Genomic DNA, 14,828 nt, shown 5'->3' with positions numbered 1-14,828 from the left:
ATCAGGTCGGAAAGTTTCCTGCCTCGTCCGCCACCGCCTGAGCTTGCCGCACTGGCCGCGAGTGGAGGAGGCTGCGGCGGACCCAGCCCCGGCCTCCAGGCCTCTCCCGCCACCTCCGGGCCGGCCTCCCTCCCCCACCCCGTCGTCCCCCGGGAGCTGCCAGTCCCTGCGATGCGACCCTCGCGAGGACGACCCTGACGGGAGGTGGCCCATGTGCTGAGCCGTCCAGCCCCCAGGGCTCCGGAACCAACTTCCCGCCGGCCCGGGCGCTCAAAGCCTGTCCGCACCGGCCTGCAGAGCCGGGGTCCCCGCCCTGGTCGCGGGGACACCCGCCAGGTGCCCGGGACTCGCGACTCGGCAGCCGCCCGCGCCCCGGCAGCCCTCCCACGCCTCCAGCCTGGGATCGCAGCCTCGGCTCACGCTGGCCCGGGGACCCCTGCCACTCCCGGGCGGCCTCGGCGCAGCAGGGGCCATGCACCCCGGCCCGCTGGCCCTCTAGCCCTCCTCGTCGACCCCCCGCGCCTCTTCTCTCCCCCGAGGCCCCCGAGGACCCGCGGTGGCTGCCCGGAGGTCCTCAGCTCCTCTTCCTTGGGCCCCGGAGGACCTTCCTGGCTGCACCCAGCCAACCCTCTTCATGCTGCAGTGCCGCAACGTTTCCGCTACCGACGGGGAGAAGCGGCCGGGATCTCAAACAAAACACAAGAATCGGTGTGTGACTCATCAGCCTGGATACCTCCCGTCCCCAAACTGTCTTCCAGGAGTTTACTTGGCCGAAGCTGCCCAATGTTTGAGCCTTTTCTTCCTAGGGAAGATGGACTGAAAGCTGCTGGTTGGGGACTTTTTTTGGTCAAGGAGCCTCTGCGTTTTAAAGGAGGTGATGGGGCTTGCGCTGGCTTGTCTTCCTGCCCAGTTGAAGAGTTGCTGATGTTCACTGGTTATGCTTAGACAATGCGCAGTTTGTTTTAATGTAAACATTTTGGGGGGATAGGGGTATAGGCTTGTGAAGAGCATCCCGAAGCTGGAGGAGCTCCTCATTGTCCCTGGTAGAGACAGCCCCTCCCCAGCCTGTCCTCGATGCCGTCAGCCTTGGCCATCTTCACTTGCCGCCCGAACTCGCACCCGTTTCAGGAGCGCCATGTCTACCTGGACGAGCCCATCAAGATTGGCCGCTCGGTGGCACGCTGTCGACCAGCGCAGAATAATGCCACCTTTGATTGCAAAGTGCTGTCAAGGAACCATGCCCTCGTCTGGTTTGACCACAAGACGAGCAAGGTAATGTCCCTACAGTGTTTTCCAGTCTTTACTTCTCTTTCCCCTTGCCCTCTCTGAGAGGTATAAGGTGTGCAGCATCTCAGGGTTTGTTTCCACAGGACGCTTTTCTTCGAGGCCATGGAATCAGCTTTTTGCGCGTCTGAATTCTAGTGGAAATTGAATCGAAGTGGTTGAATGAAAAACAGAGAGGGTATTGTTATTAAATGTCTCGGTAGGGCGATGACTTCTTGATAACTTGGTCATTCCCAGTGAAATCCCAAACCCTAATTCGTTTAGGAAAAGTAGATAGTGAAACTTGACCTCTTGCTTTCGGTCCTCTTAGAAAGGTGAATCTGCAGTTCATTGCTTGCTTGATTAAGCAAACAGCAGTTCCCAAAGCAATGCCGGAATCTGTGGCCACGGTTACGTCGAGGTTCCAGTGTCTGTGGTGAAATGTAGTTAACACACAGCTTGTAGTTGAATTCAATTCCGGGCCTGCCTGGTAGGATAAATGCTGTGCAAACTTAATGTTTTTGTAAGGTTTGATATTTATTTGCACATGATTGAAATAATTTGTAAAAATTAAAGGCAATTTAATTAGGTTGGCATAATTACATATTCAGAGTTGTTTACAAATTGTATGAACAGAAATTTATTGGTTTACGTTTTAATTTCTTTGGTAGATAATGTGTAGTTACACGATGATATGCAAAAATTAGTATTAATAAATTTGCTTATTTTTCTTAAGTTATATCCAATATATCAATTATAATATTACTTATAATAAGAATTCCTGGGCCTTTGGTTCTTTCATTATTATTATTTTTTTTAAAGTCAGGGACCAGCTGGCCTGGAACTCATTCTATAGACCAGGCTGGCGTCAAACTTAGAGATTTGCCTGCCTCTGCCTCTCAAGTGCTGGGATTAAAGGTCACTAGCCTAGCCTTGCTTTTAATTTTTAATCCAGTTTAGCTTGTTTATCTTGGCACTGTACCTCCATAGTTGCTTCTATTGAAAAAAAAATAAGGTCTTTAAAGTTTTTAAAAAAAATTGTATAAAGAATATTTTAAAGAGCTCATCTTTGGGCCTAAACCCAAGGTTTTGGTTGAGCTACTGAATTAATTCTGACTTAAAGTAAGTTACATAAGACTAATAAGGCTGTCTCCAGTTTTGTCTCCTGACTTTTTGCCCCCTCTTTCTGAGTGACATGATGAAGTCTTTTTTTTTTTTTAAGAGGAGAATTTATCTTCAAGAGTGGTGTTTTGAAATGAAAGAAACTTGAGCCTCTAGAGGAAGAAAGTAAAACTTGTGAACTACTGAATTAAGGAATTACAAAATAAACTTGTTTTTTTTTTTTTTTTTTTAAAGAAAGAAAAGATTCCCCAAGTGCTGCATGCTTGCATAATAATGCCTATAACCTGTTCTGTGTGTAGGATGAGAAATGAAAAGTGTGTTAACTTTTTCTGAGTCACACAAGATGTTCTTTAACCCATAAAACTGACTTTTTAACCCCCTGGAAGCTAACATTTGGGTGCGTTGATGGATGATCTGTAATTCTTTGCAAATGAGTGTAGAGTTCTTTATTGGATTCCAACAGTTGACTACTCATACAGCCAACTTTTATATTTTTACTTTTTTTTTTTTTTTGGTTTTCCAAGACAGGGTTTCTCTGTGTGGTTTTGGTGCCTGTCCTGGAACTCTGAAGACCAGGCTGGCCTCAACCTCACAGAGATCCGCCTGCCTCTGCCTCCAGAGTGCTGGGCTTATAGCCACTGCTGCCTGGCTATATTGTTACCTTTTTATGTTATTGGGAAATAGGTCTAGCATAATCACACAACAGATTTGCTTATAGTACGTGCTTCGCAACTGCAGTTCTTGTTTGAAAAACAGTGCCTGGCCAGGTGGCTACTTAATGAGTTTAAGATCACTAGCTGGGGTCTATAGTGACACCCTGTCTCAGAAAATCAAGATGGAGAGAGGGGTAGAGAGAATTTTTTGAAGGGTAGACTTGGTTTATTTCTCCCATTTTCACTTTTTTTTTTCCTTTTTGTGCTATTGGCTAAAATAGCACCTAGGGCTTTGTGTAATTATTCATCTTTATACCACCTAATTGGGTTTAAACAAGCTGTTAGGTCTTCCCTTGTGATCAAATTATTTTAGGAATTAATTTTAAAGTATTGGCTTAGACAGACAGGTTTATATTGAGCATGTATTCTTTGCCAGACCCTGGGAGAGAGAAAGAAAATCAAACCAGTTTGGCCAAGTACTATTTATTAATGCTTTGTGTATGAAATTTGTAGTTTCAAGAGCTCTCCTGTAAATATAGCAGGAGAATTCTTGACACCCACCCCCCCACCTAATACATATTCTTGAAAATTCTGATACATAAAGATGCAAGAATTCATTCTTACGGATATCATTTCAGGAAAGTTTATTTTTAAGTACCTCTAAGCCTTAGTTTTCTTATCTGTGGATGATATCGCCTGCTTAGTTTTTATTTTGGTAATGGGAAAGAAATGTTGGACCTTGCGTGCACTAAACACCTGTTGTATCACTGGACCACGTCCACTGCTCCCTTACTGATTTAGGGATTGAGATCATTGTGCAAATCACTTAGTACCCTCTGCTTTGCTTTTATTAAAGCCTCAAGATTTAGTAGTGAGAGTGTTTGAGGGGGAAGAGTGACCCCCAAAACAGTGCTTTGTGAATCACTGCTGTGCTGTGGAGTCTTAGGAAGGTAATAAGAAGTTTCTTTTCATTTTTAGACAGGATCTCTTGTATGCCGAGCTCATGCCAAACTCAACACATACCCAAAGTGCTGGGAATTCAGGCTTTTGCCACTACATCCAGTTTATGAGTGTTGAAGACTGAACCCAGGACTTTGTACAAGCTAAGAAAGTGCTCTACCAATTGAGCTACATCCCAAGTCCAGAAATTGTTCAATATATAGAAATAATTTTAAAAGTAGAAGGTAGTGAAGTTGGTAACTCTGTCCCAGTAGGCGTTTTGCCTTAGAGGTAGGAAACTGGAGTAATATGCCCTTTGGTTGACTTTGTTGGTGACCTGTTCTGCATTTGCCATTATGGGAGGCCTAGTAAAAGCTGGGGGAAGTAGTAAACACTTGAAGCATGTGTTTTGAAATTTTGAGACCTGGTCTTTTCTCACTCTCTATCCAGACTACTCGAGGCAATGTTCTTCCTTCAGCCTCCTCCGTGTTAGGATTACAAGTGTGAGCCACCATTCTGGGTTATTTGAAACTTGATTATTCAGCTCATAGATGCGCATTTTAGAAAACTGGCAAAATGTAGGCAAATGGAAATTTGCTTTAGAAGTAAATGGAGTTTGTCAAGCAAAAGAAAGATATAGTCGTGGATGGGCTTGAGTGTGGGTGTTACCAGGGATACATAGTTTTAATGTTAAATTCATGAAGAGTGAGCTATGGTTTGCCAAAGTGTGGTGTTTGCTAGTCTTAACAATTCATCTTAGGGATGTTAAGTGCTGTCTTGCCTGCCTTTTATGTATCATCTTTTACTCCTTTGTGGACTCTATAAACTTTTCAGATTTTATAGCAGATAATAGATAGTTCTTCACTTGACTGAAATGCCACTGAGCAAGTAAATGTATCCATATGGTAGTTATACAGAAGGCATTATGAGTGAACATATTTGGGTGGCCTTATTTGTTAGTGAGTTCCAGGTTTGCCAGGGTTATATAACAAGACATGTATATTAAAATAAAATAAAGCCAAAGAGAATTTTGGATAGAGATCACATAACAGTCAAAATCATTATTTAATAAAAGTGATAGAATGTTGTGTACAGTTAAGGGCCCAGAGCAAAGAAATTACAGCTTAACTTGTACATTATATCTCATTCTTTCTTGTAAATGCTTTATATCGGTGATTCTCAACCTATGGGTCATGATCCTTTTGGGGATTGCATATCAGATATTCTATATATCAGATATTTACAATTAATAATAGCAAAATTACAGTCATGAAATATCAATGAAATAATTTTATCGTGGGGGGGGTCACCATAGCATGAGGAACTGTATTAAAGGGTCACAGTGTTAGGAAGGTTGAGAACCAACCACTGCTTTACATGTTAAATTAACTTATTTCATCCTCAACTTTGGTAGGTGTTTATTTTTTTTCTCATGCATATGAGGAAATTGAGGCATAGGGAGAAGAGGTTAGGTTAACATGTCTGAGTTCATATTGCTAGTAAATGGTAGAGCCATGATTTGAGCACAGGTATTTTGATTCTTGATTTGATACCTACAGGGCCAACCTCATAAACACTGCCATCCCAAGACCATGACATTTTAAACAGGATGTGATTTTATTAAGTACAAGCACCAGGTTGACAGTATAAATGAAAATGATTAAATGGCCATAAGCAAAACAAACAGACTGGTGTATTAGATTAACTTGTCTAGAAGGATTTCTATAACAACTGAAGATTTTAGGGAAAGTTTCATGGACAACAGTTCATGGATGAAATGCAAATTCAGCTAGACTGAAGGGCTTAGAAAAAAAAAACATTGTAGATAAGAGTGAATCAAGGAAAGGGGTTTGGATTAGGAGGAATTGCTTAAGAAAAGGAATAGAAGCAGGAATGAGATTATGTGTTCCAGTGACATTGCAAGAAGTCATTGCTGTGGTGATATATTGTGTACCTCAATAAACTTTGCCTGAAGAGAGACAAAGGAACAAGCCACCCCTTAACTCTAGGACTCTTCAGCTTGAAAACCCCTTTGGTTTCTGTCTCCTCACGCCTTATATACCTTTCTCTGCCTAGCAGTCACTTCCTGGGATTAAAGGCATGTGCTTCTCAAGCAAAGGCATGAGATCTCAAGTGCTGGGATTAAAGATGTGTGATTCCCAAGTATTGGGATTAAAGGTGTGTGCCAGCACTGCCTGGCTCTGGTTCTCCCCTAGACTGAGTCAATCTCATATAGTCCAGGGTGGCTTTGAACTCAGAGATCTGTCTAAGGAGTGCTAAGGTTAAAGGTGTGTGCCACCACTGCCTGGCCTGTATGTTTAATCTAGTGGCTTGTTCTGTCCTCTGATCTTCAGACAAATTTTATTAGGGTACACAATATATCACCACACATTGCAATGGAAGAAAGCCAGGTTGCTTCTTTCCTTGATGTGTCCAAACATGACTGCTAAGATCATGCACTCAGTCTTGGAGAGAATGGCAGATTATATAGTCATTGCTTTTTATTTTGTTTGTATGTTTGTTTTAACAATTTCTAAGATTTTTTTTTTTGTTAATAGAAGTAAAAAGTTTGTTTTTTTTTGAGAAATGCTAGTTTATACGAGAAAGTTGTTTATCTGGTAAGTTATATTTAAGGTACACTAAACATGTATAGGAAGCTAGATTGTATTTACAAATCACATGTGTATTTCCTTTCATGATGCATTTTACAACAGTAAAAAAATCGATAAAGTATTTAATCTGATATATTGAGTTTTAAAAAATACAGCTTAGGGCCAGGAGAGATGATGGCTCAGTGATTAAGAGCACTGGTTTCTCTTTCAGAGGATCCAGGTTTGATTTCCAGCATCCACATGGTGGCTCACACAACTATCTTTAACTACAGACCCAGGTGATCTAACACTCTTTTCTGGTTTCCGTAGTCACTGCACACACATGATACACAGAAATACATAAAAAAGAATAGTTTATATACTTAATCATCCCCTTCCATCTAGTTATTTGACTATACTCCTTAAATTTATTCTCTTCTTCTTTTGAGACAGGGTTTCTCTAAACATAGTAACAAGATAGCACTGGCTATCTTGAAACCAGGCTGTCTTGAACTCATAGAGAACCACCTACCTCTGCCTAGTGAGTGCTGGGAATAAAGGTGTGCCCTACCACGCCTGGCTTTAAATCTATTCTTTACCTTCTTAGGCTCCTATTCCATTTTCTTAAATGGTATTTATGTTAGCTGAAAACCTGTTCTCTAGCAAGTAGGGAGTAGAATGTCCATCATTTAAGGTTTTAAGTAGAGAGATTGTGAGATTGGTTCTTTTTTGGAAATTGGAGACTTTGAGACAAGGTCTTGTATGTAGCTCAGGCTATCCAGAACTTGCTATGTAGCCCAGTCTCTCTGGTGTTTAGACTGGTGTGCACTGCCTGATTTGACTTGAGATTGGTTCTATTTTGTTTTTGTATTTTGAATTTTTGAATGGGGTTTCTCTGTGTAGCACTGGTTGTCCTGGAACTCACTCTGAAGACTAGGCTGGCCTTGAACTCACAGAGATCCACCTGCCTCTGCCTCCTGAGTGCTGGGACTAAAGGCGTGCGCCACCAATGCCCGGCAATGAGATTGGTTCTTAATGGCAATTACTTTATATTGGAATCAAGAAAAATACAGCTGGCTGGTGTATAGCTCCATAGTAGAATGCATGTCTAACATGCATAAGGCCCTGGGTTCCATTCCTAGCATTTCCAAAGGATAAAAGTATGGACACAAGGAAAAGGGTGGCATTTATTTTAAAAACCTAACTTTCTGGGATTCATGCTTTTCTCTTGTGTTATGGGCAGGCAAATACTCCACACTCCTGCTTAAAAAAAAAAATCTTGATTGTTGCTTATTAATTTTCAGTATTAAAATCTGTTTTTTATCTCCCCATCTTTTATTTCTCTTCTTCATCTCAAACTTGATTTACCAGTGAATATGACAGTGCTCACTGTTCCTTTTTAAAACAAGTGCCTTTTCCGGTTTTTTTGTCTTCCAAAATGACCTTTCCCTTTTATCCCTGAGGCTTAGTTCCAGGGAGAAACTTTCCCTGACTCTCTCTGAAGAATGGATGGCTTCTTTTTCTCTACTCCTATAGAACTTTGACTATAACTTCATTATGGGACATCGACAACAAAATAAGTGTAATGCAAATGCTCTATTGCCCTACCAGATGTGAGCGCTTGAGAACAAAGAATAGGCACTATATAAATGTTTGAATGAGTGAAATGTGAACAATGCAGCAGTCTGTTTCTATACACCCTTGGAGGGTTGAAGGGCAGGAGGTCATTCAAGTTAGTTTTCAGTTTGAAGTTACGCACTTAATTACCAACATGTATTCTGAACAAATCATTACTTATTAGAACTTGCGATATGCAAGAATATTTTGCTAAATATTTTGGGCTTTTATATAAACTTGTGTTTGGTGATATTAGTTTTGAATTAGTGTATTTATGTCCATCCTTAGACAACATAGTACTTTCTTGGGGGAGTATGTGTTTTAAATATTCATTTTGTCTGTATACATGTTTAGGAAACAAGGAGAACTGCTGTAGTCTGACTTTTCTTAAACCCAAAAGAGTTTTTATGTTTAGAGACTATTAGTGCGTGTAGTAGTAACTAAGGGAATTTGAAGTAGAATCTAGATTTTTTTTTTTACCCATGGAGTAAAAGCCAAAGTACTAAACATTTACTCTGAACTGTCTTCTTATGGACTTAACAGTTAACAGTTGTAATAAAATTGTCTGTCTTTTACTTCCTCTTTTTTTTTTTTTTTTAAATTTAATTTTGTTTTTGTTTTTTTCAAGACAGGGTCTCACTATGTAGCTTTGACTGTTTTGTTTTGCTGTGTTTTTTCGAAACAGGGTTTCTCTGTGTAACCTTGGCTGTTCTGGAACTCACTCTGTAGACCAGGCTGGTCTCGAACTCACAGAGATCCGCCTGCCCCTGCCACCCCAGTGCTGAGATTAAAGGCATGTGCCACCACTCCTGACTATGTGTTTGCTATCTTAAAAGGCAGTTGAAGCTTTGGTACTGTGGCACATAACCAAAAACTGACAGATTTTCAACAGCTCCAGTGACCATTCTCTGAGTCAGCTGATGTTTTTCTAAACTTATCTCTACTACTTCTGATGTTTTTCTCTTAGATTGGAGTTTAGGTATATGTACACATGAAGGAAACAGTCTTGGAAAAACTTTAATGCAATAGTGGAGATGGAACCTAGCTCCCCCAAGGCCATTCTAGGCAGGTGCTGTATCACTGAGCCCACCTAGGAAAAATTAAAAAAAAAAAAATATTTTTAATTTCTCACATAGAATTTTTTAGCATACAAAATAATGGATTTCATAATGACATTCTTCATACATGTCTATCATTGTACTCTGCTCATATCTGCCTCCTCTGTGCCCTATCCCCACTGGTCCCTTCTCCCATTTTTCACCAAGTACAGTTTTATACTCTAGAGAGAGGGTGTGGTGTGTGCCTGTAATCCCAGCACTCCAGAGGCTTGAGACAAGAAGAGTGCAAGTTAAGGCAATCCTGGACTACATGGAGTTGGACAATGTTAAGCATCTAGTTCAGAGAAAGAGCATAGGACCTTGGTATAATCTCCAGTGAATTCACACCCTTGGATACACACACACACACACACTTTAGTACATAAGAGTAAGCTTTATAGTGGCACTTGCAAACAGGTTTTGGTGATTAGTATTGATTATATCCTTTGTCCCAATACATACTTTGTGGTAGATTTTAATTTTAACACAAAGAAACTTTGTACATTAGATTCCATAATACTTTCATGCTTGTCATTTTATTTGCATGTGTAACTAACTACTTGTTCTACCTGATCCAGTTGAACAAGACTTTTCAATGTGGATGTTCAAGTCTTTCTGTATTTTTAGTTATTTAAATAATAGGAATATGCTCTCATAAAAGTTTCAGCAATAGGAATCATACAGATTAAAAGAAACTCATCCTTCATATCTGTCATCTTCTACAATTAGAAGTGGTATTAGTTTAGTGTATAATTTTTTTTTTTTTTTTTTTTTTTTTTGGTTTTTCCGAGACAGGGTTTCTCTGTGTAGCTTTGCGCCTTCCCTGGAACTCACTCTGTAGTCCAGGCTGGCCTTGAACTCACAGAGATCCTCCTGGCTCTGCCTCCCAAGTGCTGGGATTAAAGGCGTGCGCCACCACCGCCTGGCCTTATGTATAATTTTTATTGCATATGTTCACTTAGATGTATAGATTAGTAAACATCTTTTCTTTCTTGATTGCTTTCTTTTTTAAACGTGGTGTGTGTGTGTGTGTGTGTGTGTGTGTGTGTGTGTGTGTTTTGCAGTCTTGTTTCCCTCTCAAGTGCTGTGATTATAGAGTTGAGCCACAATTCCCAGCGCTGAATTGCAGTATAGTTTGAATTTTCTTTCTGTTCCCTTAGTGTGAATGTCCTAATCACTATTGGACTTTTGTTTTAATAAGTTTAGTAGATGGAGAAGCTATTTCTGATTTTGAAATATTTGCTACTGAGACCAATTCTGATACTATTGAGAAGTTGCAATGCTAGAGTTTTAATGTGGGAATTGAGAAATGGCAGTTAAAGATATAGTTTAAAAGCCTAATCTGGGCTGGGTGTGGTGGCACACACCTTTAATCCCAGCACTGGGAGGCAGAGGCAGGCGGATCTCTGAATTCAAGGCGAGCTCTGGTCTACAGAGTGAGTTCTAGGACAGGCACCAAAACTATACAGAGAAACCCTGTCTCAAAAAACCAGGGGGGTGGGGAGGGAGAAGCCTAATCTGAACCTGGGAAGTGTATAAAAATTCTGATAACCCAGGGATTTTGTGATGATTGCAGGAACATGGAGGGGGTAAAACATTATTGTTTTGAGAAGAACAAAGTTTAAATTACTGTTGAACTTAGTTTGGGACCATTATGCATTTCAGGCCAGCTAGTAGTATCTCATTGTCTAATGCTTGCAAGTTCAGGGCAGAGCCCAGTACATAGTTTTATAAAAAAGAATTAGAATACCAATTACCAGTAGAAGTATCTGTGAATCATTGTTTCCAGGGAGCCGAGAAAGTCATGTATTGCTTCCTCCAGGAATGGGGGCAGAAAATGTGGGAGGAATGAAGAAAGCTTCACAGAAAATGCTGTTTTTAAGTCACTGTTTAAAGTGAGTAAGGTTTTGCAGGCTGGATGAAAAGAGCAGTGGATTCCAGCCTTAGGGAACAGGAAACATTGAGGACGGAAAGGCCTGAAAGAGAATAATGTATTGTGGGAATGCATCTCAGAAGCTAGCCGACTTGGGAAGGGCAAAGAATTGCTGTTCAATCTCTGAGGCCGTTGAGCACCTGGCCCAGGTGTGCACTTGTTGGGGACAGTGTCTGTCTGTAAGGTTTTCCAGTTGTGCCACCCTGGCAAGTATCTGTGCTTTAGTTTTCTTCACTTGTAAAGGAGTCCAGGGCTGAGAGTATTCAATTCCCAGACTGCTAAACCAAATAAAATGAACAAACAAAAGAAAATTAAATGCAGGCTAATAGTAGAGTTACTTCCTAGGACTGTTAGAAAGACTGAATGAGAATTCTTCATGTAAAACACTTAGGAGGTACTCAACTGTGGCCATTCATTTTTCCCTTTGGTTTGCTTGGAGTACTTACACAATAATATCTTGTATATTGATTTTCTATAAGTGTACTTTTTTTTTGAGGCAGAGTCTCATGTAGGTAGCTAAGGATGGCTTTGAATTCTTGGTCCTCAGGCCTCCACCTCCTAAGTGCTGGGCATGTTCTACCATACTTAATTTATAAATAGGAATTTTCATTGTTGAGAGTTTTTCTCCCTTGAATATCTGTCTGTTGTAGAGTTTGCTAAACTTAGTAAATTCTCTTGAATTTGTGAACTTATGAATGTGGTAAAGTAATAATAGTCTTTTTAAATTAGTATCTAATGTATGATTTCCCTCAAAAAAGCAGGCAAAATTCAAAGATTAGAATCTAGTCAGCCAATCAGAAAAGCAGTTTCAATTCTCATTTTTCTCATGGCTGAGGTGTTGAACACCCTGAAAAATATTATTGACCATTTGTGCTTTTTTTGTGTGAGAGTCCAGCTTTTGAAGGGTTCTGATGTGGAGGAGAGAGGGATAAGAAAATATCAGATAGAAAGAGAGACCTAGAAGAGGAGAAGAAAGACAGGGACACAGGATAGCTTTGGGAGGGCCTGGGTCAATACCCAACAGCCCCTAGCTTTATTCAAAAGGGCTTTTTATAATATGCCAAGGGGAGAGGCAAAAGACCTCCCCCTTGCAAGATCAAAGCACACCATACAGCCACGTGTAAGTAGATTCTTCCGAACACCTGGTAAGCACACCAGATCATCTCCTTACGCAGCTATGTTGGGTAAGCAAGCTCTGAAATTTTCTTTTCTTTCTTTCTTTCTTTCTTTCTTTCTTTCTTTCTTTCTTTCTTTCTTTCTTTCTTTCTTTCCCTCCCTCCCTCCCTCCCTCCCTCCCTCCCTCCCTTCCTTCCTTTCTCCATCTGGTAAAAGCCAAAGATTTTGTTCTTTCTTTTTTTTTCATTTTTCTTTATTAAGAATTTTTTTACTCACTCTGTATACCACCCACAGATCCCATCTCCTCCCTCTTTCTACCCCCAAGCCCTCCCTCTCAAGCCACCCTACATCCTCACATCCCCCAAATCAAGGTCTCCTGTAGCAGGAATCTTAAAAGTTCTTATTAATAAAATCAAACCCAAGGCCAGTTATTGGGGTCAATGCTGGTAGATCAGAGAGCCAGAACAAGCCACAGCTATCTCACCTCACCAATTCCTTAGCTGGTCCTGTTTCCTCAGACTGGAAGCTTCTGTGTCCTCATCCCAATGGCTCTCAGCTGAACTGCTGCTTAAAAGCCTGAATGCTTAACCAGTCAAATGCTTAACCAGCCAAATGCTTAACCAGCCAAAATGCTTCTAGTTTCTCGTCCTCACGCCTTATATATCTTTCTGCTTTCTACCACCACTCTCTGGGATTAAAGGCTGGCTTCCTGGGATTAAAGGTGTGAGTCACCATGCCTGGCTGTTTCCAATGTGGCCTTGAACTCACAGAGATCCAGAGGGATTTCTGTCTCTGGAATGCTAGGATTAAAGGCGTGTGCTATCACTGCCTAACTAGTGGCTTTTCTGTTCTCTGACCCCAGATAAGTTTATTAAGGTACACAATATTTTGGGGAACACAATACCACCACAGTCTCCCATGGGGAGTCAGCAGAGCCTGGCACACTGAGCCTAGGCAGGTCCAAGCCCCTTCTCACTGCATCAAGGTGTCACACCGCAGGTACCAGACTCCCAAAAGCCTGCCCATGCACCAGGGACAGATCCCGATCCCCCTGCCTGGGTACCCCCCAAACATTTCAGCCAAACAACCATCTTCCATAACCAGGCCCAGTCCAGTCCCATGGGGGCTCCACAGCCACTAGTCTATAGTTTATGGGCTTCTACCAGTGTGGCTGGTTATCTCTGCATGTCTTCCCATCATGATCTCAACATCCCCCGGCAGCAGAATCCCTCCTCTCTCTCATGAATTGGACTCCCAGAGCTCAGCCTGGCACCTGGCCGTGGATCTCTGTATCTGCCTCCATCAGTCACTGAACAAAGGCTCTATGATGGCGGTTAGGGTATTCACTAGACTGGTCACCAGAATAGACCAGTCCAGGCACCCTCTAGACCACTGCCAGCACTCCCAGGTGGGGTCATCCTTGTGGATTCCTGAGAGCCTCCCCAGCACCCTGCCTCCTCCTATTCCCATGATGTCCTCATCTATCATTGTATCTCCCTCCCTGCCCTCCCACCCTGTTCCTGTTCCAGCTCGACCCTCCCATCTCCCCATGTTCTCATCCCCAACTCCTTGCTCTCCACCACCACCCTGACTCCCAGTCCGCCCATGCAGATCTCATCCACCTCTCCTTCGCAGGGCCATCCATGTGTCCCTCCTAGGGTCTTTTCCTGCTAGCTAGCCTCTCTGGAGCTATGGGTTGCAGTCTGGCCATCCCTTCCCTCCTATTTAGTATCCACTTATGAGTGAGTACATACTGTGTTTGTCCTTCTGAGTCTGGGTTACCTCACTCAGGATGATATTTTCTAGTTCCATCCATTTGCCTGCAAATTTCATGATATCACTGTTTTTTACTGCTGAGTAGTACTCCATTGTATATATGTGCCACGTTTTCTTTATCCATTCTTCAGTTGAGGGGCATCTAGGTTGTTTCCAGGTTCTTGATATTATGAATAATGCTGATATGAACATAGTTGAGCATATGTCCTTGTGGTAAGATTGAGAAGCTCAGATTTTTCCGACCTTGAGTAATTTCTCACTAGATAGCCTCTGTGGGCCTCTTACACTTTTGAGAATTGTCTGTTCAGTTTATTATTGGTTCATTGTTTTTACTGGAAGATTTGTAAATTTAGAGTTCTAGTACATTCTGTAGACTGCCTCTTTACTCTGTTGATTTTCACTTTTTCCTTAGCTGGGTAGAATCCCTTTAATTTCATGTAATTCCATTTGTGAACAGTTGGGCTTACTTCCTTGGCTACTGCAACACTTCAGAAGAGTCTTCTGTGACTCTACCTGCTGGGGTGTTTCCTATACTTCTAGCAGCTTTAAAATTTCAGGTATTAGGTTAAGGTCTGGTCCATTTTGAATTGATTGTTGTGTAAAGTTTTCTATGAGTGGACATGCTATTTTTTTTTATTACCATTTGTGGACAGTCTGTCTGTTTTTTCCATGTATGTCTTGGCGTATGTGTTAAAACTTCTGGAGCTGTCGTGGTGTGAGT

At 41.6% G+C, this 14,828-nt stretch overlaps 1 protein-coding gene across 39 annotated transcripts in view; it reads left to right on the top strand.

Moving 5' to 3' along the window:
* Positions 1–856: 856 nt before the first annotated feature.
* Slmap (sarcolemma associated protein) overlaps positions 857–14,828 on the top strand; it is a 144,746-nt gene continuing 130,774 nt past the window's right edge. For all 39 annotated transcript variants that reach the window (XM_042284465.2, XM_042284468.2, XM_042284469.2 and 36 more), the window contains exon 1: positions 857–1,272. In XM_042284465.2, the coding sequence (XP_042140399.1) occupies positions 1,075–1,272 (198 nt within the window). In that variant the 5' untranslated portion in view covers positions 857–1,074. The remainder of the gene's footprint in view (positions 1,273–14,828) is intronic.

The sequence above is a fragment of the Peromyscus maniculatus genome, chromosome 9 (assembly GCF_049852395.1).
Source record: "Peromyscus maniculatus bairdii isolate BWxNUB_F1_BW_parent chromosome 9, HU_Pman_BW_mat_3.1, whole genome shotgun sequence".
Taxonomy (NCBI): domain Eukaryota; kingdom Metazoa; phylum Chordata; class Mammalia; order Rodentia; family Cricetidae; genus Peromyscus; species Peromyscus maniculatus.
The sequence above is the reverse complement of the archived record's forward strand: the minus strand, read 5'-3'. Positions and strand labels throughout refer to the sequence as shown.